Source organism: Crinia signifera, chromosome 1 (assembly GCF_055691185.1).
Source record: "Crinia signifera chromosome 1, ASM5569118v1, whole genome shotgun sequence".
NCBI classification, from domain to species: Eukaryota; Metazoa; Chordata; class Amphibia; order Anura; family Myobatrachidae; genus Crinia; species Crinia signifera.
In genome coordinates, this window is record NC_139217.1 from 370,512,070 (window position 1) to 370,539,985 (window position 27,916).

At 42.3% G+C, this 27,916-nt stretch overlaps 1 protein-coding gene across 15 annotated transcripts in view; it reads left to right on the top strand.

The window, feature by feature from the left end:
- The window catches only part of NCOR2 (nuclear receptor corepressor 2), a 351,963-nt gene that overhangs the window by 138,092 nt on the left and 185,955 nt on the right, over window positions 1–27,916 (top strand). For all 15 annotated transcript variants that reach the window (XM_083150819.1, XM_083150847.1, XM_083150856.1 and 12 more), the window contains exon 4: window positions 1,003–1,183. In XM_083150819.1, coding sequence (XP_083006945.1) covers window positions 1,003–1,183 — 181 coding nt within the window. The remainder of the gene's footprint in view (window positions 1–1,002; window positions 1,184–27,916) is intronic.

The following is a 27,916-nucleotide window of genomic DNA, read 5'->3' on the forward strand; positions in this document are numbered from 1 at the left end:
TCAAAAAAAATATTGGACAAGCGGTCATAAAGGGTTAAAGACATAACTGCTGTGTTCAGAATACTGCTTTGCCCCAGCCGCACCATGACTGATAATCCTACCTCCTTTATCAGAATCATCTTTATTGGCCAGGTATACTTGCGTATGCTTGGAATTTTTTGTGGTAACAGTGCAGCATCAAGCAGGGAACACAAGGGGGGTGGGAAGAGAGGCATAAACATACATCACATACATTTCACATATATCTAGAACAGTTAGAGTTAGTATTTAGTATTTGGTGTCGTTCAATACTGTTTAGTTGGTGGACAGCTATTGGGAAGAAGCCTTTTGTAGTTCTTGTCGTCTTTGCTAGGACGTCTGCCTGATGGAAGGGGTTCAAACAGGTTGTGGCCAGGGTGTAGCTTGTCCGCCAAGATCTTTCCTGCACGCTTATTGACCCTGGCTAGGTATAGTTCTTGGACAGTGGGGAGCTCCGCCCCAATGATCTTTTCTGCCATCCTCACCACTCTTTGCAACCTTCGTCTGTCATTCTCGTTTGCTCCTCCGAACCAGATTGTGATCGAGGAGCAAAGGGCAGACTCTACAATGGCAGTGTAGAAGATGAGCAGCAGCTCCGGCAGGATGTTGCATTTCTTGAGTTGCCTCAGGAAGAACAACAGCTGCTGAGCCTTCTTGACAGTTGTAATGATGTTGGGACCCCATTTGAGGTCGCAGGAATATCTACAAAATAATCTGCTGACTTTAGATTAGTGTCAAATAAATATATTGTAGGTTCTTGCCCTTGTGGAAACCTGCTGTATCTCCAGAGATGGAGTGTTCCCATGATGCATGTGTTCAGCATACACCAAAGGTGTTTAATTGTTCTCCTTAGTTCATATCGAATAACAAGAAAAATAGCAAAATTTCATATAATTGTATGTGTATCTTTGTTTTTGTAATTGGTGCTTATCTAATTACAAGGATATATTTTACCTCGCCTTTTTTCTGCTGTTGTTCCATCAGGTCACAGGAAATGCATGGGAGAGGAGACCCACATGCCTACATGTCTGACATGAGCAAGCAAGCAGATCTAGACATGGGAGAGACAAAGCGGCCTAGGCTGGAACTGGTTCAAGAGCCTCTACTCCGATACTCTCCACTTATCAACCAGGGCCAACATGGAGCAAGTGATGAGCTGGGCAAGGTAGGAAAGCAGCATTAATGTTGATCAAAGGAGTTCTGCGTTACCTTTCCTGTCTATAAGAAATAAAAATATGCAATTGCTCTATGTTAGAAGCAACAGTGATTTTTTACCTTTGGTAATTAGAAGCATGTTAGAGAGAAAATATACATAAGGCCAGTGGTGGATTTCCCACTAGGAGAGCAAGGCACGTTCCTTAAGGTGACACTTTCTGGTTTTGTTTCATTGTCAGGGGTTCCCCCTCTCCCTTTGGCTTCCTCTGGGGTCTGTTGCACCTGGCTAAGAGGCGGATTTCTAAGAGGCGGTAGCCATTTTGTAAGGGACATTTTCAATTGTCTGCGGTCCAGCAATAGCCCCTGCAGACCCTGAGTACCCACATGCCACCCAATGCTTCCAAGCCACCGTGGGGGCTATGACTATACCACTCTGAGAATCAATGGTCACTAAACTGTGGTATTTGAGGAAGGGGGTGAGGTAAATGTTGCTATGGTAGTCGAAAGGCACTAAAATAATGTTATGGAGGCTGAAATTATGTTCAATAATGTTGTGCCTAGGGGTGGCCTGAGCCCCAAATACGCACCTGCATAAAGCATATTATGTAATTTTATTAGCTGTTTTATTTCGGTTTTGTTTTGTCTTTTTACTGTTTTTCCAATAGAGCAGAGAGGTGTACTAGTGATTTGTATACCTCTGTGCCCTACTGGAATTGTATATGTTTGGATTGGTTGCTGTAAATCTACCTACTGTAAATGGACTTGACCAGTGGTTGTGGAGGGGTTAAGATAGGTGCCATTTATGATACTCTGCAATTTCATTATATTATCTTCTGAGAAGCACATCTGTTTCCACTTAAATGTTTTTCTGTTTTCCACGGTGGATGGTACAGAGATAGTTGGAATTCTGTGCAGGTTCTGCTGTGGGAGAAGGGCTGAGGAAAACCAGCAGGCCTCTTCTCTGTGTTTCATTTGGATAATGGCCAAAGTGGAGGGAGCTCACCATGTTTTATTACATATTATTAACCTTGTCAGCACCAAGAGGGTCTTGTATCATGTCAAGTGTTCATTGGCTTTTCCTTACTTGGCGATTTTTAAAGCATTATTTTTGGCTAGTTTTTGATTTAATTGAAATTCTATTAAATCAAATTCCTGGATTCCTCAGATGGATGCATTATACTCCACAAGGTCCCAGTGCAATTGTACAGTTTCTCTCTCTCCTCCATGAAGTTAGATTAATGTCCTCTGTGTCTTTTTGGCGGGAACGCGGGATGCCGGACGAGCTTGGATGTTTTTTTAAAAGGTGCAATCGCTTACAAGGCATGGCTTTGCCTTGTAACTGGTTGCGCTTTTAAAGAAAATGTTCCACATTCGGCCTGCTGCTGAACTTGGGCGTTATTACCTTCAACCCTCAGGCCTTTATTCAGATCTGATCGCAATACAAATTTGTTTGGAAAATGGGCAAAAACCATGTGCACTGCAGGTGGGGCAGATGTAACATGCGCAGAGAGAGTTAGATTTGTGTGAGTTATTTAGTTTCTGTGCAGGGTAAATACTGGCTGCATTATTTTTACACTGCAATTTAGATTTCAGTTTCAACACACCCCACCCAAATGTAACTCTCTCTGCACATGTTACATCTGCCCCACCTGCAGTGCACATGGTTTGGCCCATTTTTCAAAAAAATTTGTACTGCAATCAGATCTGATTAAGGGCCTTAGTGTTGTCCTTGGGGACAGTTTGTTTATTCCCATAATATACATACTATATGAGCATTTCATACACTTACTACAAATAGAATGCAAGTGCTGGGACTTGCTTCAGTAGTGCTCCTGTAACCTATCTGCGGAAGGCCAGCTCTTCAAACATACAGTATGGGTATCTACTGTATCTGTCTCCCATTGTTAGGTGAATGTGGGTAAATTATTCTGTATGTTCTATGAGGCAATCTTTTACAAATTTTGGGGATTTTATTTTTACCATATGATTTATTTTTTGTGTGTGTTTTTTTGCGGCCCCTGTGAAACTCTATCTACTTGTGCTGTTATGCTTTTGCACTCTTTGAATTTAGATGCATATATTTATATATATGAAAAAGAAAAAAACGTGCCAAAGAAACCAAAATGCATTAATTATCTGCATTTTTTCAAAATAAGTTTGTTGAATTTGTTTCCTCTATTTCTACGGTAATCATCTATTATCTGTAAACTTTACTTGACGAGATGTCTTGGGAAGTCTCTGTACAAGTCTTTGTTGTGGTGGCACAGTTAGGAACTAGATTGATATCCTGTGGTCTACTTGGAGTTTATCCAGCATTGTCCCCGCTCGTTGCTTCTCCGTAAAGCTCTGTTATGGGAACACTAATCTGTTGCTGGGATTAACATCTCAGAGTTTCCAGTGGGCTGGGCCTCCCCGTTATTCATGAAACTGGCTGCGACTTGTATTGACCTTGGCAGGGATCCCAGTTGGCTAGGAGGTAAAATGGCACTAGTATAATCCTTCGCTACATACCCTGGGAGGGGAGCGCTGAGCAGGCAGTAACTGTGATTTAGGCTGAAGCACGGTGTCAGAATGTGTAGGAGTTAAACCAGTCGATCAACAAAAGCTGGAAATAACGCCTAGCGGGCGGAAATGAAGCCACGTCTGTGTTATGTCAATTTTGGATCATTTGAATAAGAAGCATGAGATAACAAATACCCGGTTTACTGGCTGCAGATGGTGCCTTCCAGGAAAATGAATACTCTGATCCTGAGTAGCAGACAGAACTTTAGCAGTTTATTTACCTGTTTGACAATCATGTATTATTCATCTTTATGGGCAGGGAATGGGAATCATTTCTGGATGCTATATGTGCTTGTCTGGAATTTTGAATTCAGCCAACTTTCAGCAATGTATGACTCTCACTGAAGAGCATTGTGTGAGCGGATTTTCTATCAGCAGCCAGAGAGGCACATGATGCCTGATGTAAATAATGTAAATTGTAATCCACTGTGAACCAGAGCTGGTAACTGGCTTAGAACATGTTTTAGGCTCAGTTTGCAGTTTCACACCCTCTATTTTTATGCATTCAGTAATTATCTGTAATTCCTTATAAAGGAACTACAAGACTTTGGTTCAGTCTCTCATGTTCCTATTGCCTGGTTTGTTCTTTGCCTATCTCATTTATGCTATCACATATCCCCCACCACCTGAAATAATAATCAGAGTGTACAGAGGTTCATTGGTCCGTCTGTGGCCATCACCTCCTGGTTACGGAGTAGGCCCATTTATAAACGGGAATACTACAATCTAATATACGGGAGATGTATTGCCCCACTCCCAACTTCCAGAACAGTGACTGTTCTACTCCAGTAACATTATACTGGCAAGCTTTTACCAGGGCACACTGCGCCAGGGATCCTTGCATAATCCACTCCCAAAAAAAACATACCCCCCCCCCTAAAAAAATAATAATAATAACTTTTAGTAATGCTTATTGGAATCCCAATGGCTTCACTCCCAATCTATTTTATAAATACCTGTGTCTTCAATCCTTCAGTTCAATTCTGGACTTTATCAGGAAATTAATCCCTAATAATAAGGTCCAGAATTGACTATAAGTATGAAAGGCATTGTGACCTTTCCACCTTTCTACCTGCAATTTGGATTACCGTTCCCGATTTCCCCCCCATGCGCTGCAACAGACCTCCAGCAGGAAGGGGAGTTAGGCTCTGCTGCCGCTGACCCTCCAGCAGAAGGGGAGAGGGGGGCTGAGAGGTTGGGCTCTGCTGCCCGATTAGAGCTGCCGCTGACCTCCATCAGGAGGGGGGAGGCTCTGCTGCCAGCTCTGCCAACAACCTCCAGCATGAGGGGAGAGGGGGGTCCTGTTCTGTCCACGACCAGATTCTGCTTCCCCCTCCCTGCAAAAAAACTAGTCGCCAGGAACAAGAATCTGTTCGCCATGGCGACCTGGCGCCCGGGATTTGTGGAGCCCTGCACTACAATATTTGTTATATACCTGGATATGTTAGGAGGATTTCTGCGGACTGTCATAGCACTTTATATTTGTTTAAATTGTATCTTGAGCACGGTTAATGATTGTGTTTCAACCTACATATGAAATTGATGATCATTATACACTGTTTGGTATGATTGGTTAATCATACACCTGACTATCATCCTACAAAGTGCCTGACTTTGTGCAAGTGTACCTAGAAGAATTGATGCTCTTTTGAAGGTAAAAGGTACTCATTTGTATCTCCCACTTCCACCCACTACCACTCTAAACCCTCCCACAGCTTAATTTCATACTTTGTCAAGCATTACATCATACCAGTTCAGGTCAATATGAAGCTAATGATCATTATACACTGTTTGGTATGATTGGTTAATCATACACCTGACTATCATCCTACAAAGTGCCTGACTTTGTGCAAGTGTACCTAGAAGAATTGATGCTCTTTTGAAGGTAAAAGGTACTCATTTGTATCTCCCACTTCCACCCACTACCACTCTAAACCCTCCCACAGCTTAATTTCATACTTTGTCAAGCATTACATCATACCAGTTCAGGTCAATATGAAGCTAATGCACAATCTCCCAAACGAATATAAACATCTGTTATTAAAGCTGCTTTTTAAATGTGTCCCAGTTGGCGCAAGGACAGAAATACAATCTACTTCCTACTTCCGCTAGTCACAACACAGTGAATGATTGTGCCCAACACCACCAATTTGCACTCAATAATGTTGGTGCCCACAACATCAGTGTGCTGAGCCTCAAACACTATAACAAATTCCTATTTGCATTCCACACCTGAGGTGCGCATCGCTCCGATCTCGATAAAAGTCACCAAAATAAAATATGCGCTATATTTAATATTTAAATAATCAATGATTGAATATACATCTTAATACAGTTATGCAATAAATATATCTATAACACCTATTCTAACACTATTACCAATATATGTGTATATAGTGTGTTGGAAATCCCCCCAAAATTATATAAATAAGTTCCTTAAAATAACATTAAGGGATTTATAGTAAACTCTTAAGAGTGTTCTGCGCAAGCAAACCTCGTAGCGAAATTGTTTCTGAGCTATGAATCCATTAAGATGCCGGATTTATGTAAGGCTTGTAATCTCCACCGCAAATAAGAGGTACTGTCAATCAATCAATCAATCAATCAATTTACATCAAAGCATCAAGATCTGGTGCCACAGGTTTATGTGATGTTCCAGATTCTAGTGCTGACCTGGTAAGCTGCGTTGGTACACCATCCGGTCTCTGAATCTCCACATGGTGAAGGCCTACAAATGCATGGGCAGGTAATCAAATAAATCACATAGTTTTATAGGTAACATAGTCTGTATCAGATTGGGATGGCAACCCCACTGTACAGATGTTTCTCATCACACAAAACCTTAATTGATTTTGATTTTAAACTTAAATATGGATTTCAACAATTACCAGTGATGGCATATCACCAGAGTGCCAATTTGAAGCAGCTACTTGCGTACATTGTTGGTGTAAAAAGATACTGGCGTGACTTGGTTAAAATCAACCAGGAAAGGTGGCACTCTACAGTACCACAAGATTACTTGCCTTGGTGCCCTCTGGGGTAGGCCAACACCAAATATATCCATATACAAGATGATGGTTAAAATACATGTGAGAAGGGTTTTCTGCGGTCATAATAACAACAAAGAATTCATATTTTTCTTGGGCAAATATTTGCATTATCACATATATTAATTAAAGGTGGAATGAAGTAGTGGTGTGCTTTCTCTCTTTCTTTACAGTCCATTAAGATCAGAAAAGCGCTTTCCTCTCTGTCAAATATACATTTTACTTTGTTATTTCAGAACAGGAAGCAGGTATAGGTGCGTGATGACTGCATATTTACCCAGTTATGTGTTCACATATGTCCTACTCTATTCAGGCCAAAGTGTGTAAAAGGCTGTTTGCCCTTAGATAAGTGGTAGATAGATTATTGCCAATGCTGTTTGTTTTCTCTTTTTGTCCCTGGAGATTTGTCATTGTGATGACTATGCTGATCTCAATGTCTCATACAGTAGTAACACAGTTACTCTTGTTGGTTTAAAACTCACCTGCCGTCCATGACACTGGTAAGATTGCTGATGCATTTTGTGCCTTCTACTCTTTCTATAATCTCTCTTCTTCTACAGCCTTTCCCAATGTTTTTTTTAAAACAAGGGGCCATTAATAACTATCTTGTTAGAGTGGGGTTCCCTAGGCTCACTGAGCCTGAATGTGAGGGATTGGAGACCTTTTACTATGCTTGAGTTGGATGCATTCATTAAATCATCTCCTTCTGGGAAGAGTCCCGGTGCAGATGGTTTTACCATCAATTACTGCACCTTAAAAGATAAACTACTTCTGCTACTTCTAGAAGCCCTAAATACTCTCTCTGAACAGTCCCCCTTCTATGGCCAGTTCCTGGAAGCCCACATTACAGTGATCCTTAAGGAGGGCAAGGATCCCTCTCTCTGTCTCAGCTATTGGCCCATTTCCCTTCTTAATTTTGACGTCAAACTGTTCCCCAAACTTTTGGCAAATAGATTAAAGGCTTTTCTTCCGTCAATCATTCATATTAATCAAGTTGGATTTATTCCGAGTCACAAGGCACGGGACAATACTTCTAAGATCCTGGCCCTTAGTCAATATATTTTTAAAATACAGATGCCAGCGATTGTATAGTCAACCGATGCCGAGAAGGTATTTAATAGGATCGACTGAGGTTTCATGACTAGCGTGCTGAGACATTTGGAGCTGGACCCAGTCATCTTTCAATGTATTCTCTCTCTCTATCACTCCCTTTCAGCCAAGGTCAGAGTCAATGAGTCCCTATCCAGCTCCATTGCTATCAAAAATGGCTGCCCCTTCTTGTTCCTGATCCTTATTTTATGTTTGGAAGCCTTGGCGAGGTCCGTTGGATTAAACACAACGGATCTCTATGACTATGTCCTTACAAGTTAAGGAATATAAATTAGCCCTCTTCGCCGATTAATATCCTGCCCACTATTACTTCTATACCTAATCTGCTAGAAGAGTTTGGATTATTTGGTGATTTTTCCAACTTCAAGGTTAATTATACCAAATCAATTGCCCTAAATATTGGCACCCCACCACAAATGATAGCCGGACTTAAAACTGCTTTTCCCTTTGCCTGGCATGCGTCCCAATTGAAATATCTTGGTTTGCTCATTACTAGAGACCTAGGACACTTGTTTGAAGCTAATTTCACCCCGCTCTTGGCCAAAATATGCTTAGATATGCAGTCTCGGAGAGCTAGACATTTTTCATGGTTTGGGAGATGGCATACTAAAAAAATAATTCTCTCCCAAAAATTTGTCTTGCGCAAACTTTACCCATTAAGATACCACAGTGAGGGTTTTTAGAGATTCAGGCCCTTATCAGATATTTTGTGGGGGGTGGGTGGAGACTGCGATTGAAACTAGACCTGATGTACAGGACAGCACATAGAGGAGCACTTCCTCTACCCAATATTCAGAGCTACTATCCTGTATATCTCCTCACTAGAATCTTGAAATGGTAGAGAGCTGACTCCCTGAAGCAATGGGTGCAGATTGAACAGCCAACATTAATCATTCCCCTCTCCATAGCTCTGCCATTTGCCCTAGATCAGGGCTGGGCAACACCGGCCCTCCAGATGTTAGTGAACTACACATCCCAGGATGCTTTGCATTAGTTTTGCTATGTGGCCATGCTGAAACTGATGCAAGGCATGCTGGGATGTGTAGTTCATCAACATCTGGAGGGCCGGTGTTGCCCAGCCCTGCACTAGATTGTATTTTTTGAGATCTGTTCGAATGAACCCCTCCATTTCATCTAAGACCTCCCCATACAGTATTTATCATTCTTGTCAAATGTCCACTGCTGAAGCGGTTGAAGAGAACAACTGGTTTAAGCTATTTTGTTTGGTGAATGCATGCTCTCTTAGTGCTGGTGTTTGGGAGACCCAATAGATGCGGATGATTCATGAGACCAGGTGCACCAAAAACCACTTGCTGCTCCAGGAGCAATTTTAAGCGTATTTGGGCCTGCGTAGGGTGTGAGATCTGGTTAAATCGGCACCCAAACGGCAGCTCACACCCTTTGCAAATAATAGGATCGATCCCCATGATTGTTATGCATGCTTTTCTATGTCTAAATATGCTTAGATTTTGATTTGCATACATGAAAAACATTTGTGTTTTGTCTTGTTTTTGTTCTTGACTTGTTTATTTTCCCAGGGTAAATCAATAAAATAATTTTGCACTAAAGCTCACCTGCCGACTGACTTGTGGCTTTTAAAGCGAAACAGTCACCAATCATAGCTGCTGCAAAACTACTAGTAAAGCAGCTTCATAAGCCACAAGTTCATTGGCAGGTGAACTTTAAAACAGTTAGCATACCTTAAGTTTAATTCTGATGTGTTAGTAAACCATGTAAAAATGCATGGGGGCCTCCAAATTAACTTGGGTTATTGCTGTGTTAATATGCGGTCTGAAAGTGCCATGAACACAGCTGTGACCTGGTTTGCTGTGCAATTGCGACCACGTAACGGTTCTGTTCACACTATGGAGGAGGCAATACTTGGAGACAGCAGCAGCTGCAAGGGCTGCCTCCTCCTGTGCCCCCCAATGACGCTCCACATCGCCTGACGTCAGCAACCCAGCAATAGCTGGGTCACTCGGGACGGACTCGTGTGTGGCCCGGAATTTACAGTCTGAAAGGATATTTCACGCTGCACCTCAGACCTGGGATTATGCTGGTTGACCCAGGTTACTAGAAGGGTAAAACCTGGGTCTCCCTGTGTACAATAGACTACCTGGATTTGTGTGATATCGCCAAATACACTGAATACGTAGACATAGTCAAAATTGTCTTGCCTGCACGGTCTATCTCTACTTGCGATACCGACTTGCAAGTTTAGTAATTACTGGATAAAAAACTTGAAACTCCCATTTGCAATCTGAAAAATTAATTTCCCAAACGTCTTGAAAAAAATTCTGATACTCAAGGGTGCTGTGATTCAAAAAAGTTGGGAACCCTTGACCTAGGGGCTGCCTTTGGTACAGAGCCCAGATGGGTCTGAAGCAGAGATACAGGCAGATTGAAAAGGGTTTATACCTGTAGGACACTGAGAGAGGATGCAGTCAATTTACCTACATTCAAAATCCCGGCTGTCAAAATACCGACAACCATTGACCGACTGTCAAAATACCGACATTTAAATTACCGACACGGTCAAAATACCGACATTTAACTTGTTCATACTTTACCATCCCAGTGGACATGGAGGGGGAATACAATAGTGTGCCGAGCGCAGCGAGGCACCTTGCCTTAAGCATGGCGAGGGGACGCAGTACTACGCTTGACTGTCCATGTCGCACCGACATGTGCCGACAGGCGGAATTTCATACCCTACCATCCACTAGGGCGTGGAGGGAGAATAAATTAGTGTGCCGAGCGTAGCATGGCGAGCCAGTGAGCCATGCGAGGGGACGCGGTACACTCATACGGGTTTTATGTCGACCTATGTCAACATACAGACCAACAAAATATAAATAACTTGTGTATACTTTTTGACCTGTGTGGTGATATGTCGGTATTTTGACCGTCGGTCAATGGTTGTCAGTATTATGATGGTCAGGATTTTGACCGTCTGTATTTCATACCGAATCCACTGAGAGAACCCAAATATCGAACTGCAAGGAGCAGGCAAGGCTAAGATACCTTTTCTTGTTTGCAGACTAGCTGCCCATTCATAGTGCCCTTTCATAGTGAAGGGCAAATCAGTTAGATTACTCCTTTTTAAAGGGGCTAGGGTGTTTTGTAATTCTGTTTGACTTATGCAGTAAAGCATTATTTCTTTATTCACCAGGAAAGCAGTGTGTAGACCCTGATTAAGCACCTACTATACACACAGCACCAATACTCCCATCTATCAAGCTAATTATTCCATATCATCAGAAGCGCTGCCTCCTAACTTGATAGCCCACACATAAACATCTGTTTATTTAATGTATCAAGTGGAACAGTGGAGCCCATTGTGATCATCCATTTTGCTATAGGATGATTCAGGTCATGTTGTGAAACTAGTCTGTGTATTTATCCTGGTCAGTGACTAAAAGTGTGTTTACCTGAGGGAACCATGATTCATTGATCAATTATAGCAGTATGTCCATTTTTATTAATTGGGCTGAAGAAACAGCCACCGTTTGACCACTATCCTTTTCCCCCCGATGATTTTACTGTAGAATAGAAATTAATATTTAAAATAAAAAGAAAATATTACTCCTTTGGCACTGCTCTTTGGCAAGCAAACATTTGTATTCATCATAATGACCTGTAACGTTTACCCTATATAGGAAATATAATAATTTTTTACACATTTTTTTATTTGAATTTATATAACAAATGTGAGCAATGCTGGCATTTTTAGTGGCTATTTGCACGTCTTACAGTGATGTTGCCACTCAAAGATTTAAATGAGTTTCATTATATGGTGTTTAACTTTTATCCTCTCTCTGTTCCCCTTTCTTCCATGCAATACCAGCAGATGTCTTTTGTGTCCAGTTTAAGTCACAAAATAGTTATTTTGCTTCTCAGCTGAAGCAGTCTACTGGGCAGAAGCAATACATTGGTTCCAGCCTACTGTCTTAGGGCCTAATTCTGAGTTAGCTGGACCTCTGTGAATGTACAGATAGGTGATAGTCGGACTGCAATCTTGTTGGAGTGTTTGGGTGTAACATCACTAGGTGTTTGGCTCTCCGCTTGCAGACAGGCCAACCCCTTGCATTAATGTCCTTTTTATCATAAGGTAGTAAATGAGGCTGCCATTGTTGTCTACAAATACAGCCACTTATCTCTAAATATTTGGGACAGATGGGTGCGTGTAACTAAAATTCATATTAGCTGACAGAAAATTAAGAGGGTATTCAATCTTTTTTCCAACTGCCGGAACGTTTGCGATGGTTGGTATTCAATCCTCAGACTGCCGGAAATAGGCAGAACGGCCATGAACTGGTGAAAACGGCCACGGATTGGACAGCCTAGCATCAATTTTTAAAGCTTTTTAAAAAGTTGATTCTTCTTTTTAACAGAGCAAAATCAACTTTTTAGAAAGTTAAATCTCCGTGGCTCCAATGCATCAGAAAATGGCCGCATTGAATAGGTGTGAACTGATATTTGACCGTTAGAAAATATTACCACACATTGAATACTCCTTAAACTATTTTAGTTATCAATAATCTGGGAGCCCTGAAACCAGTGTAATGAGACTAATGTCTCTGTAGATCCAATGATGCTATAGTTCTACAACAATGTGACTCCTTCCATTTCTTTCTGTTGAATAGCTATTTAACAGTGTATTGGAATCAGTGTATTTAAAATTTTTGTACCTGTATAACTGTGTATACTGTAGTGTTCCCACTAGGCTGTTTTAGTGGGGTGCTGCGCCCTGCCCGATTTTGTAAAGGCCAAAATGCGCCCTGCCCCTCTGTCAGCGCCCTGCTAAAACAGCCTGCCTCTCTGTAAGTGAGACCGGGGAAGCCCGGCACCGCTGTAGATAGCAATGCCCGGCACTTCCCCCGGCAGTGCAAAGCCTTCAGGGCGGCCGGCCCCGCCCCCTTCTGTGACTGTGGTGGCCGGGACCGCCCCTCTTTACATCATGGTGCACCCTGGCCATGCCCCTTTTGTGACATCAGCGGCCGGGAACCGCCCAAAATAGTGACGTCGGCAGGCCCGATCTGCTCCCTTCACAATGCCCCCCGTGAAGCGGCGTCCTGCCCGCCCTAGTTTCTAGAAGGAACACTATAGTATGTTTGTTATTTTAGAGAATTTGTGAAAATACCACGTACAGGTGTGGATTGGGATAGTAAGAACACAATGCATATTATTTCCATTATTAATTCTACAGTTGTAACCACAGTATTTCTATAAATGCCAATTTTGAAATTTAAAAAGGCTTCAACAAGATACATGTGAGTATAATTTAGGCAGCTTTATAAGATAATTCTGATATTTTTGAATAAAAGGCTTGTGCTGAGTCTTCAGAGCAAACACACAGAGCATAATGCAGCTTTAGTAATGGAATGCTGGCGGTGGATGGGAGAAAGAGGTCATCCGGGGACGCTTGACAGTCTGTGTATCACTATCTGTCACTCAAGTCTTTCAATTTGCCTTTGCTCTGCTGGAATGAAATAATAAAATGATTTTGGCTGGATCTCTGCAGCGCAGATATAAATGGGAACTCTTCAGCGTTATAAGGACACATGAATAATATGGGTGCACTTCTGTTGCTTTGGTGATCTTAATTACTGTGGGGAACAAAACACAAATCTGTAAAATAGACAATAAGAGGTTTGTTTTTATTGTACGACAATGAGTGCATCATGTTTTGGTGATGGTTTGCATTTGGCACATTGAGCTGCAGAACGATAACATTTTAGTGGCCAGGGGGGAAGTATTGCAACTGTTCTGCTAACAAACATGGCAATAATTGGGAATGCTGAGAAGGCACTTGGCTCCATACAGAGAAATAATAGATTCCAGGGCATTTAGGACCTTTTTCTGGTCCGTACGCAATGCTGAGAAATTTACAATGTTGTGTGTTCATTAAATTCCGCCTGCCCCCGCACGGCTGCAAGTGGATGTTCTGCATAAATATCCATTCACAGCCTTTGGTGCGGGGGGCAAAATCATTTGATGGTCGCCGACCATCGAATGATTTGGAAGGTAAACGAAAAACTAAGACACTCTCTGGTGTCTCAGCTTTGTGTGTTCCCTGTACGGGAAGAGAGCGGGCAGCTGACATCACTGGCCCCCGGCAGCCGTGTTATTGCCTAATTTCCATGCAAACTCCCAGCATTTTCTTCAGAACACCCCTGAAATGCTGGGTATTCCCATGGGTGCGTCCCCTCGCTGCCGCCCCACACCCACCGCCCGCACTGGTAGGTGCAAACTGGACAGTGAACTAGCAGTTCGCCAGGCCCGTTCGCACCCAGCATATGCGCATGCGCTTTAGGAAAACATCACCTCCTCGTGCGAACTTGCAGGGGAGCGATCGGATCAAATCAGGCCCTTACTGTTTTTGTGTGGATTAAATAGACATAGATATATAGAGAGAATCGTAATGGCCCGGCACTGTGCAAATTTAAATTAACTTGATCTGGCTCCTTCACATCCTAAAGCAGGACAAATGCAGAAAATCCAGGTGTGGCGCTCAAGATGACTTGTAACTGAAGCAAGTAGATACAGCCCTTATCAACGTTTCATTTCTAAAACAGAAATTTCATCGAGATATAGCAAACAGTACACCTCTCTTACCTTATATCACCACTAAAATGATTTGGCGCATCTACTGTGCTTGGGTGCCCATGGTTTAGGACAGCCACAGTGAACCTTACACTGCCTCTGTTATTTGCCCTGATGGGTGGCCTGTACCTGCAGATGCTAAGGCTTCACCTTTTAATAGCCACGTTTGAAGGGGCAAATTAGGTCCACCCCAACTCTGGTGTCACCAGGTCTTAAGATGTGACCAGGTACTGGAAACCCCTAAGGAACAGTCAAAAGGAGATGCTGACTAATTAGGGCCTGACTGGGAAAAGAGACTAACCGCTCCTGAGCCAATAATCGGGAGGTGAAGCGGTCTGTATAAGTGACCTCGTCGCAAACCATAAGTGGCCTAGTCTCAAGCATAGGAAATGACATCACGCGAAAGCACAAAATAACAAAAGGCACTGTAAATCACACAAAAATTACCAGCGGTACTATCACTATCACCGGCGGGGCTGGACTGAGTCCCTTTAAATAGGCTCAAGGAACCAATGGGAGGCTGGCAATCCAGCCAGCCACCTGGCCAACTTAACTCCGCTGCGGGAGCGCGGATTCACTCGGCTTCGGAAGTGGTCACCCAGTCATCACCCAGTTGGGTGCTGCCAACACCAGGGACGCGAGCGCCGGAGAGGGGGCTGCTTGCCAGTGCATCTAACAGCCTCAGGGCAAACACGCTAGTGCCATATGCACTGCCATGGCAACTGAATAAACAAAATGTGAACACATACAAAATAATAACAATAACGGGTGTTACAAAAAAATATGATCCAATAGATACAGAAAATCAGGTTCTCACAATAACAACCAATAGAGGATAACACAAGAAATCAGAATTCTGTCATTCATACCCATCGGCGAGATGAAATTCAACCGGTGGATCCAAAATGCTTCACAATGCAATAATGCAGCGCCCCTGTCACCTTCCCGAATAGAGGGGGCAATGTAATCGAACATACAATTATTTATTGAGGATAAATTGTGGTGGGATTCTACAAAATGGCAAAACCTATATTGGCAAGACCACTCGAAAATTTAAGTAGAGGGATAGCGGCTCATTGCTCCGCTATCAGAGCAGCCATTACCATGGAAACCAGTGAGCAACCAGTGGGACGCAGTTTCTGGGCGGTGACCATGAGAAGACACATGAGGCTATTCTGGCTCGTCGACATGTTTGCCAGCTTCTGTGCACCTTCGCATTTTGTGGAGGGTGGTGGGGTGCCTGTTTCAGGTGGATCTTTTCCATCCAACATGGTTCAGATACTAATTGACTGCATCCATAACCACAGTGGATGGGATAGGTTTTCACATGCAGGTACACAGATTTTAGTATTTATGTATGGTCCCTGCATTAACATAAGGATGTCAATAATTCACTATTTTATTATGTTCATTTTTAACAAGTGTCTCAGTTTAGTAAGCTAGTACACTCTATGTACCTGAGCACAGCAGGCAGTGTAAACACCAAGGTTTGGACACACCAGTAGCAGGCATAGTGCTTCCCAAAGTTGGTGTTGGGAACTTGGCAGTTTACAATGTGTGCATTGTGCAGACTAATACGGGATGTAAGCTCCAGTTTCTCTGCCCATGTGATAATAGTATATGCTGGGACACCACACTGATATGCTGTCTGTGCATTTCAGAAAACAGATTCAAGAATTGTTTGAAATAAAGTCCAATAATCCTTCATCCTTAGAGGACACTAGAGCATGACAGTGGAGACGTCTAAGCTATTCCCACAGGGGGGGAGAACGCTGAAAAAAATCTCCAAAACCGTGTGGCTGGAATCTGAATCTGAAGCTGCAAAAGTGTCAAAATAGTAAAAACTAAGAAAAGTATGTGTTCTGGCCAAGTAGCAGCATGACAAAGCTGAAACGCAGTCACCCACGGAGTCCAGCGTGTATACAATGAGCTGAAATGGAAGCCAGTGGAATCCATAAAGCATCTAAGTAAGCTTAATGAATCTACTCGTGGATCCAACCAGCCAGCATCATCTTAGATGCAGGCCACCCACGACTAGTGGCATCGTAATGCACAATTAACGAATCAGACTTGCACCATGCAGCTGTACGTTCCTGGTAGATGCAAAGACCCCGGCTTGCATCTAAGGGAAGAGCTGTCTATGAATTCTTGGCTAAAACAGGCACCACAATAGGCTTGTTGATATGGAAAGAGGAAACCATCTTTGGCAAAAAAAAGGCAGCTCTAGTGCGAAGCTTGATCATTGTGAAAATCATGGTATGTCAAATGACAGGATAAAGTCCCAAGCTCTGATACCCTCCTTGCTGAGGCCAAGGCTAAAACCAGCACTGTCTTCTCGGCTAAGAATTGTAAATCTACTGTTTCCAGAGGTTCAAAATCAGCTAATTAGATAAAAGTCAAGATCCGAAGGTTTTGTAGGCAGGACAAAGGGAGGCTGAATACGGAGGACTCGCTGTAGGAAGTTCTGCAATTCCAGGATCAAAGCCAAATGGTGCTAAAAGTTAATATGTGGAAAAGCCAGAAAGACGTGGTAGGGAATACCAGCTTTACACACCACGCCTCATAAGAATTCCAGATAAGGTTATAATGAGAAGAAGACACTGGCTTCCTCGTATGAAGCTTGGTGACCATAACCATCCGTGGCAGCATGTTAGGACATTGATAGGTAAGAGTGCCTTCTGATGAGACCAGCATCCCTGAAAGTGATTTCCAGGACCACTGTCCCCCAGCTGTGGAGACTGCATAGTCAGGAGAATGCAGTTCCAAATGCTGATGCGGCGGCCTGCCAATACGTGTACGGACTAGAGCCACCAGTGTACAGGCACTGGCCCGGGAGTCCAGATGCACCAGCGATGCATGAGAAAATGCAACGCTTTCCATTGGGACAGGAGGTCCAGTTGGAAAATCCCAGATTGGAACTGGCCAAATGTGATGGCTTTGAAGGCAGCCACCTTTTTTTCCCAGGAGGTGAATGCAAAGTTGTCCGGAGCACAATGCAGACTGATTTCTTGATGTCCTGGGCCTTGCCTGCAGGAAAACTTTGATTTTAAAAAGGTATTTTTCACAAAAAAAATTTGGGGGTTAGAAAAGAAACCTTGTGCATTGATTTTGCAATGTTCTACCAGCTTAGACGTCGGTGAAACTCAGTATAAACTTTTCACAAGGTGGTATAGGTGTCCCACTTTGCTCCATAAATGCTACCCATCCGTATAGTAGCATAGGGAGGACATCTACTATACTGCTCTAGAAAAATACTCTACATATGTTTTACTTGGTGAAATGCATTCTTCAGCAGTATGCAGTCTTTTCTTATTTCTTTTCCTTTCCCTTTTTTTTTTTTAGCTTTTCTTATGTCCCCCCCCCCCCCCTCCCCCCTCCCACACACAATCTCTGCTAGTGCAGGTTTGATCATCAGGTGGTGCATTTCCATTTCCTGTAATTCTACTTGTAGCACCTGGTTGGAACACCGCAGACTGGTGATATCACTGTTGCCAGCTTCCCATTCCATCAGTGTGCCCTCTCCTTTTTTCACCTCTGCCCGCTCATAGCAAAAATGAGATGGCAAAAAGGATTGGGAACTTACATGCTGTACTAAATCATCTCCTGCCTGGAAATGAGTAAAAATTATTATTTTTGTTGGTTTTGGTTTTCTATATCGCTACATGATCCATCTCCAACAGTGTGGTACATAATATACCCTTAATTATATATACATTGTATGCTTTGTCACACACTTTTATTTCTAGTGCATAACACATTGTATTACAGTTTAATAATTTTTGCGCTAATAGCCTACCTTCATTGATTGAATTGATTTATTAGTGTATTCTACTACACTCGGATACTTTTACAAAATGTAACACCACGATCATAAAAGTGAGATCAGCATAAAAAATCTTTTAGTATTTCTCTGTATACAAAACGGATAGAAACCTGACACTGTGATTAATCAATCTAAAACCGGTAAGTATCTCATGCTTCTATGTAATCATAGTAATTATCAGTCACAGATTCTTTGTATACAGGATTATTCTTTAATCTTTATTTTTTTGTATGTATGTGTTACAGCCACGCAAGCGTAGCTGTTCTATTTTAACAAGGAATCCATTTAAAGTTAATTTTTAATACATATAATCATATCATAAACCTCAATAAAATGTTATCAAAAGTGTGTCCCCAAAAAAGAAATCTCTTTTATCCTGTAAGTGGATGTCTGCTCTCTGGAACCACCCATTTGTGTTTGAGTACCTAAAAACTAGTACATGGTCAGCACTGTATCATTTACAAATAAAAGAATGCTAACAACCAAAATATACATTTTCTGATTTGAATATATAAGATAAAATTAATATTTCAGTGGGAAACTGACTTTCCATTGCAGCTTTTAAGTAAAAAAAAAGTAAAGAAAGTAACAAAAGGTATTATCTCCTCCACTCCGTTACAGACAGCTGGCAGTGTCCTCATGGGAACTCATACAAGGCAGAACGCTGATTCATTAGTTACTCTAACTGGCCCTGTCAATCATAATCATCCCTCCTGCCGACTTACATGGGTGCCATAAAGAGACATTCTTGGCAGATGATGCACTAGGGTTTTATACTGTAAATAGATAATACATGTTTCAGTTGCCTGTGAATTCCAGAACAGATCTCAACCTTTTCCGGCATTTCATACATTGTGATACATTTGTTAGCATTACATGGTTGTAGTACATAGAGGCAGCAGTTGGTGTACACAAATAAACCACCCACAGTATATTTGTCTTTTGATTACATACATGGACAGGATTACCAGGACAAAAGGAACAGTTCACATTTATTTACCATATGGGCCATGGGTGGCCATCCTGTGGCTCTTTTCTAAATAAGATGTGTCCCTCGCACCCGTGGCACTGCCGCTTGCCTCCTTTGACTGTGGCAAACAGTGGAGTAGCGCACAATCACTGTGGTCTCTGTTAACACGGTCTTCCAGCTGCCGCCCACCACGCTGGCATGCTGCTGAGGTCTCATACCCATGGCTCTCAACTCTTCCAGCTGCCCCCCGCCACAATGACACAGCAGAGTTCTATGTGAGACAGGAGGGCTTGGTTTGGCTTTCCCACCTTGGCAAACCCAGCCCTCTTGCTTGTATTAAATTATAAAAGGAGATGCCAGGTAGGACCCTTTTAGTGGCCATCTTTATTTCTGCTCCTCAGGGGTGTGTTTATGCCGCTCTCTCCAGTGCTCTTCCCTAGTTAAATTAGTTGCTACTTAAACCAAAAATATAAGTTGGCTGAAAGACACTTGCATAAGATGGGAAATTGTACACCCTCTAAAAAATATACATATTTATTTATATTTATTTATTAACCATTTCTTCTATAGCCCACACACATTCTGCAGCGCTTTACAGACTATATTTGTACATACACATCAGTCCTTGCCCCAGTGGACTTACAATCTATATTCCTACCACATGTACATGCACACAGACATTCTAGGGTTAATTTTGTTGTGAGCCAAATTGCCTACCAGTGTATTTTTGGATTGTGGGAGGAAACCGGAGTACTCTGAGAAAACCCACGCAAGTACGGGGAGAATATACAAACTCCGCACAGATATGGCCATGGTGGGAATCGAACCCATGACCTCAGTGCTATAAGGTGTGTGTGTATACCGCATTGGATTCACCGTCCCTCTGTGATTGCCAGTGCGGGCTGTGATCAGAGCTGCTTACTGCCTTTTTCAGTTTCAATGGGCCTGGAATCTATTGTGCAGGTGCTGGGACCCAGGCTGATGGCAGTCACCTCTTCGTACAGGGCGGTATCGGCAGCCCCCCTGCCACATGTAAGTTGCAGCCACCACTGTATAAGAATGCTATACAGTGCTGTATAGCTGTTTACTCTAGAGCCTTTGTTTTTGTACACGAGCAGTACATTGTATAATGCTGAAGACCTCTGGTTGTCAAGTTTGGTTTGGAATTCCATGGCTGAACAGCCACACAAACATCATGCCAATAGTCATATGTCTAACAAGCTGCAATTAGTCTGGTGGATGAATCTGAATTTGACCAATGGATGGGCTGTTGTGGGCTGAGCCCAGAGTCTGATTGAGGGGGCACCCAGGGACTAAGTTACCCTGGGCCCGACCGTCTCGTAGGGGCCCCTTGATCACAATCGGAGCACTGCTGATACTCAGAGAGCTCTGATCCAGAAGAGCTCTCTGCATTTAATTAATTCCACAGGCACCAACAGAGGGAGCTACTGAGCACATGTAGCTCTAGCAGCAACAGCTCTGCTCACATGTGACTCCTGGACCAACAGTAACTCCCAGTGGGAATTAGTAGACATCAACTAAGTGGTGGGACAGCTGCAGGGTGGTAGGGACTGACTTTAAGACTAGCCCATACCCTACAAAATATGTGACCGCTTGGTGCAGCGAGGTGCATCTGGTCATAGGCTGTTCTTTGTAGTTTAGCATGTTGTATGTGCTTTAGTTTCAGTGAGTGTAAAACTTAATACCACAGCATGCACTGTGCTTTAGTTTCAGTGCACTGACATTCTAGAGTAATGTGTGCTTCTGGTTTTATAATAAAATGTGGAAAAGAGTTACCCGCAACATTAGGGGCAGTGCCCCATGCACAAAGCCTTGTCCAACCATATGAATTGCACGTTCATACAACACCTGTAGGAACTCCGACTGCAAGCTGGGTCTTCTCTGCCAACATCAGCGTCAAACACACTATTGCTCTTGTTTGTGGCTAAATGAATGTTAAATCCCCACAGTTATGTAGCAGAAAGTCTTCCCGGAAGTATGGCGACTGTTCTAGTATGGAGGCGGCTGTTCTAGTATGGGGGCGGCTGTTCTAGTGTGGAGGCGGCTGTTCTAGTATGGAGGCTGTTACAGTAGGATAGGGCTACTAAGCCCATATTAATATCTATAGTTTTGAAATGAGATATTCAGCAAGCATATATGGGTGTGATGTTTTTGCCATGTACACCCCTTTTATGCCCTAAAGCTTATCTAGATAATGTTTTAGAGATCTAGGCATACACACTAAGAAATGTATACATTTTATACACCGTTATTTCTAGGAAAACCAACACATTTGCTTTTAATATAGTAGAACAGCAGCTGTAAATCTGTAGGGAGGGAATTCAGCATTTGTTCCTTGTTTAGCAATGAAAATGCTTCAGGCTGTTGAATCACTAGATACATTTGACCTAGATCCATACAAGCCACTGGATTCTGATTTCATTCTTTTGTAAGCTGCTCCAGAAGGATTAATATTCTATTTTAGACCTTTAAAAATAAGTGCTCTGCTGAACAGCCAGTACCTGAGCATGTAATGAATGCTTCTTGAGTTGCACATCCAATTCTGCATTGAAACAAAATGTAGTACAATTGCAGACAATAACAATATTTACGTTGAAACAGAAAGAATACACTTGTGTGCATATTTCAGCAATGTAAAGTCACTAGATGATAATGACCTTGGACATCCTGGATAACGATCAAATAAAATCTAGTAAATTACCTGGGAATTTGGGGAATTATAACCCAAGGGAGGTCTGCGGATACTTGAGTCTCCAGTGTTTGACTTCCTAATTAAAAACAAACACACCAGACATACTATTTGGATGTAAAGACCTTCATGGAGTTGCTTTTTATCACCACTTCCTCTCACACACAGGTTAGTGACCCCATTAGCCCGCTGACTCTCCATAGAACAGACAATTGAGATGTCTCTCTGACACAGAGGTCAGACTTGTCTGGATTTAGCACAGAGCAAGCAGCATGCTCCGCTCATGCACTGCAAATATGTCCACATACACTGACACTTTGTGATGCTGGATAAATAAAAGATAATAAATAATACAATGGGCACAGGGTCCTCAAAACTGTACATTTGAAGATTGGGAAAACGGGATTGTGGAGGCTGGTGCTCACATTAGTCCTACGCATAAAGATAATGGATATTATTCTTAGTTACTAGGTATTTATGCAAAGAAAAACACGTGGTGCAGATGCACACTCCATATTATTAATCAAATCAATCAATAAATAGAGGTTCTTGGTATATTCATTGGCCAAGAAATATTTGCCCTCCAACCAGCTTCACGGTGACCTCATTTCTGGTGGGTCCCTAATACTAAGTCTGAATCTGAATACTAGGTATTTATATCTGCCATTCATAGTGGCATTATATCTCAATAAAAAATGAACTACATTAATAAAACCAGGTTACTAATGGCAGAATACGAAAAACAGTGAGAAAAAAAATGTGTCTCTTGCACCATAATTGTGTATTTCCACCAAATCCGTTCCATGCGCCAGCAATTTATTATGAATATATATTATGTATATATGTATTTATTGATATGCCTTTCATGGTTTTCCTTGGACATTCATTTCAAAAATGTTTTGGCATTTCCTTGTATATCTTTTGTGCTATAGCGGGAGCATCCTATTCTCTGGCTTCTTATATCGAAAACTAGCTTGTAGTTTCTTTTGCTTGGGTGAAGTACATTTTTTTTTATTTATTTTGTTAAAGAAAAGGGGGTGTTTTCTTTTTTGGGTTTTATTTTAGATTTTTTAATTAACCCCTTGAGTGGTGGGTTTTCCTGGGGCAGGACAAACCTACCAGGGCAGGTTTGTCTTGCCCCAGAAATACTCACCACTCAAGTTGCAGCTGCTGGTCTTCTGCAGCAGCCCTGCTCCTCTGGGGCCGCTGCTGCCAGCTTTAGCTGTTTCCGTTCAGGGAAGTTCAGAGCAGCTGGAGGGCCCAGTGTGCCCGGCTGTTCGGGCACTAGTTTTTTTCAGGCGCCAGAACATACTAATGCCCGAGGGCTCCCAAGCTGCCCTGAACTTCCCCGAGCGGGGCCTGGTGGCGGAGGGCAGCGACAGGGGAGCCCCATGCGATCACTGGGGAGGTGAGAGATGGGGGTGGGTGTACTCTCAGATGGTGGCGCAAAGCTGGAGGCACCACTGGTGCACAACAACTTATCAGTGGCATGCCCAGAAAATTTCCGGGAGAGCCCGCCCCTGCAGCGCAACTCAGCCCGCAAAAATTCCAGGCGTACCACCAACGTGGTTAAATAACATCTTATATGCAGAATGGAGAGATGGGGAGGTTTGTGGTCATACGCACAAGACTAAATGCAATCGGACCCCTGGAAAAATATAAACGGATAATACCAATGTGAATAGGGGTGTGCTACCTCCGGACACTTAAATTGAATACATAAAGGTAGAAGAGAGAAAGAGTGTCCTTTTATGGGTGCACCACAAAGAAAGGGTAAGTATGTAAAAAATAACTTTTATTATAATTCCTTTAAAAGGGTGCGAAAAATTGTTAAGAAACACATAACATTCATGGGTGGGATAACACACTTTTTAAAACCAAGGTGGCAGGCAGATGTTGCTGTATGTTTTTAAACTTTTATTATTGAAACGTGTGGAGATTGGCCAGTGTGTACGTGCCCCAGTAGGTGCAGTGGATCTGTGATCTCAATCTGCTAACCAAATTATTGGGGTGCCTCAAGAAGCTCAAGTAACAATTCCTTCAAGTGGCTCCACATGGGTTATAGCCTCAGTGTACCATAGAATCTCAAGTGCTGTATGTAGAGAACAGACACATATATCAAACAATGGAGAAATGAAGTAGCGCTTACCAATGAGAAATAATCAAAGTAAAAAACATTTAATTGCATAGATAATAGACATAATTCATATACACATTAGAACAATAAAATGGTACCATAAAATATGGGGGGAATAAAACCTCTCAAAAGGCCCTCAATGCATGCCAATGTAATTGGAATAAAGATAAGTAGGATCCGCTCCTATTTATGCCGTCTAAATACAGTCCCGAATGGAACGATGAAGTCCTTTTGGACTGGGGATGTTAGGGGTTTTCCACTGGATTCGATAGTACACAATAGATGAAGGTATAGTTACCACTGTGTATCCCTTGGGAGATTTGTATCCATGTAGGACTGCTGTAGCAAGCTGTTTTCTCCGTTTGAAGGGAGGAGGTAGATGGAATTTCCTCCTGGATAGGAATCACGATGGATGTGGAAAAACAAGGTGACAGTGTCCCGGACAATTGATATTCCAACAATGGGGATTGGAGATGGCTGGTTGGATCCTGATGCATGCGAAATGACGATGGCAGTGAGGGGCTGTGAGAGGGAGCAGCTTCAAACGCGTTTCACTGCCTCTAGGGGCAGCTTTTTCAAGGATATGATATATCCTATGTTATCCTTGAAAAAGCTGCCCCTAGAGGCAGTGAAATGCGTTGGAAGCTGCTCCCTCTCACAGCCCCTCACTGCCATCGTCATTTCACATGCATCAGGATCCAACCAGCCGTCTCCAATCCCCATTGTTGGAATATCAATTGTCCGGGACACTGTCACCTTGTTTTTCCACATCCATCGTGATTCCTATCCAGGAGGAAATTCCATCTACCTCCTCCCTTCAAACGGAGAAAACAGCTTGCTACAGCAGTCCTACATGGATACAAATCTCCCAAGGGATACACAGTGGTAACTATACCTTCATCTATTGTGTACTATCGAATCCAGTGGAAAACCCCTAACATCCCCAGTCCAAAAGGACTTCATCGTTCCATTCGGGACTGTATTTAGATGGCATAAATAGGAGCGGATCCTACTTATCTTTATTCCAATTACATTGGCATGCATTGAGGGCCTTTTGAGAGGTTTTATTCCCCCCATATTTTATGGTACCATTTTATTGTTCTAATGTGTATATGAATTATGTCTATTATCTATGCAATTAAATGTTTTTTACTTTGATTATTTCTCATTGGTAAGCGCTACTTCATTTCTCCATTGTTTTTCTTTTCTTTTTTAGGGACCTACTCAGTCCCTTTAAGTAGCAGCTTTTTTGACACTCACCCCATATACAGCGCCCTCGGACTACCCTAGGGCAGTCCTTTGTTTCTTTCTACATATATCAAACAGCAAGGTTGCCAGGGTCAAATGATGGGGTGTCACTTCTGTCAAAAACAGTGATGATGTGACACAGTGCTCGTTTAACTGTTGATATAGATTCTGGGGTGACAAGTGTCCCTGTCCGTGGACCGAAGGGATCACAGTCACCACTGGTAACTCTCTGGTGTGTCTAAGAGCAGAATCGCAGGTGCTATGTATGTCACCTGATGTATCTAAGGAGCTGGGACGCCAAATGTCTGGTGATGGGGTGTCACCTCTATCCAAGTGCTAGAGAGACCTCAACCCCAAAACCTAGTGACACGGCGAATCAATAAACCAGCTAAAGGTATAAATTTCAGGGGTGGAGTGTGACCCTGTCCGTGGACCAGAGGAGACACAACCACCACTAATAGCTTTATAGACAGAGAGTATTGGAGAGCATGGGATATCCCAGGGTAGGGAAAATCCTTCGGTCCACGGACAGGGACACTTGTCACCCCAGAATCTATATCAACAGTTAAACGAGCACTGTGTCACATCATCACGGGTCGTGGGGTCTAGGTCTCTCTGCCATTTTTGACAGAAGTGACACCCCATCATTTGACCCTGGAAACCTTGCTGTTTGATATACAGTATGTGTCTGTTCTCTACATACAGCACTTGAGATTCTATGGTACACTGAGGCTATAACCCATGTGGAGCCACTTGAAGGAATTGTTACTTGAGCTTCTTGAGGCACCCCAGTAATTTGGTTAGCAGATTGAGATCACAGATCCACTGCACCTACTGGGGCACGTACACACTGGCCAATCTCCACACGTTTCAATAATAAAAGTTTAAAAACATACAGCAACATCTGCCTGCCACCTTGGTTTTAAAAAGTGTGTTATCCCACCCATGAATGTTATGTGTTTTTTAACAATTTTTCGCAGCCTTTTAAAGGAATTATAATAAAAGTTATTTTTTACATACTTACCCTTTCTTTGTGGTGCACCCATAAAAGGACACTCTTTCTCTCTTCTACCTTTATGTATATGCAGAATGTCAAGGCAAAAGTGTAACCGGAAGAGTACATCCTTAGAACTTAGTGTGCCTGCACAAAGGGTCTGTTCTGCCCTGAAACATGACTTGGTCGGTGCTATTCCATCCACCTGTAATCTACAGTTATCCATTTCCTTTAGTGAAACAGGGTACAGCAGAATACCTTATTCTACGTGGTTATATGTATGTGTATATAACAATGGTAGGGTGTCATCCTATATGCGGGTCTATAAATTGGGCCTTAAAAGTTCATAAAGATCTCAATCAAGAATGCAGGTACGAAGTCCATAAAATGAAGTCTGTATTTCATAAAATCTGTTGATATAGCATTTCATACAGAACAATTAATTAATCTTGCACTTCCCCCTTGATGCAAAGGAGGGTTAAAATTGATGCGTAGATTAACCCTATAAAATATGTATACACATTCATGTTAGTGATGGACAGAATGATTCCTTAATGTTATTGTTGGGCTGTGCAAAAGAAAACAAAATCCACCACAATGAAATTAAATGTAGGTCTGCACTTAATTAATGTGTTTTGACTTTGTTATTAATTCCAAACTCCATTGTTAGTTAGAAAAGATCATATTTCCTCTGTTAGTCTGCATAACTGTGTTTTGAATCCTGCCCAGCTCTTTGCTTCCCAGAGAGTTAGTTGTGACAGACTCACAGCTACAGTACTTGCCACTAGTCTATTTAATGGGAATTTAAGTACAGCAACGAAGCCATCTTTGGTTCATGCAGCCGCAGAAAAAAAGATAATGTTGTTTCCAGATCATATCATCGTGCTCAGCTGCTGATCAAGGAATAATTGCATTTTCCATCCAAATTTAAATGTTGTCCCATATGGGGGCTTTACAATGGAACCTAGCTGTGTACTGTAATTATTACATTTCCTTGTGTACATGTAGGCCTGTAGGGAATAGGTAAAATATGAAAATAATTAGAACTTATTGCTGCAGAAGAATTTGTTCATTAATAGTACACATAATGTTTGTAATAGGTTGTAAGGAAAAGTCATTCCATAGCCTAGTATGTGACTTGTTGTTATGAAAATGTACTTAAGCTTACATGCCACTCATTAGTCTTAAATAATGATCCCTTCATGATTACATACAAATTTAGCCACGCTCATCGTTACCGCGCCATGGCCGTTCATGCAGGTTTAGCGCGCCAATGTTGTTGCTCAATACATTTCTATGAGCCTGGGAGCAAATGCCACACGTGCGCATGGTGACGGGATTGTGCCAATCACACATAGCAATTGGTGTGGTAACATCTGTAAGTGCTGCACATTCACATATAATTCTTATTTATTTAGCACCTTCTAGAATATAATAAATGAAATCTGATTGGTTGCCAATCGCCAATAGAACTCCCATCTTAATATATAACCCCCAAAATGTTACTTTTCATCATGTTGGTATGGCTATAATGTT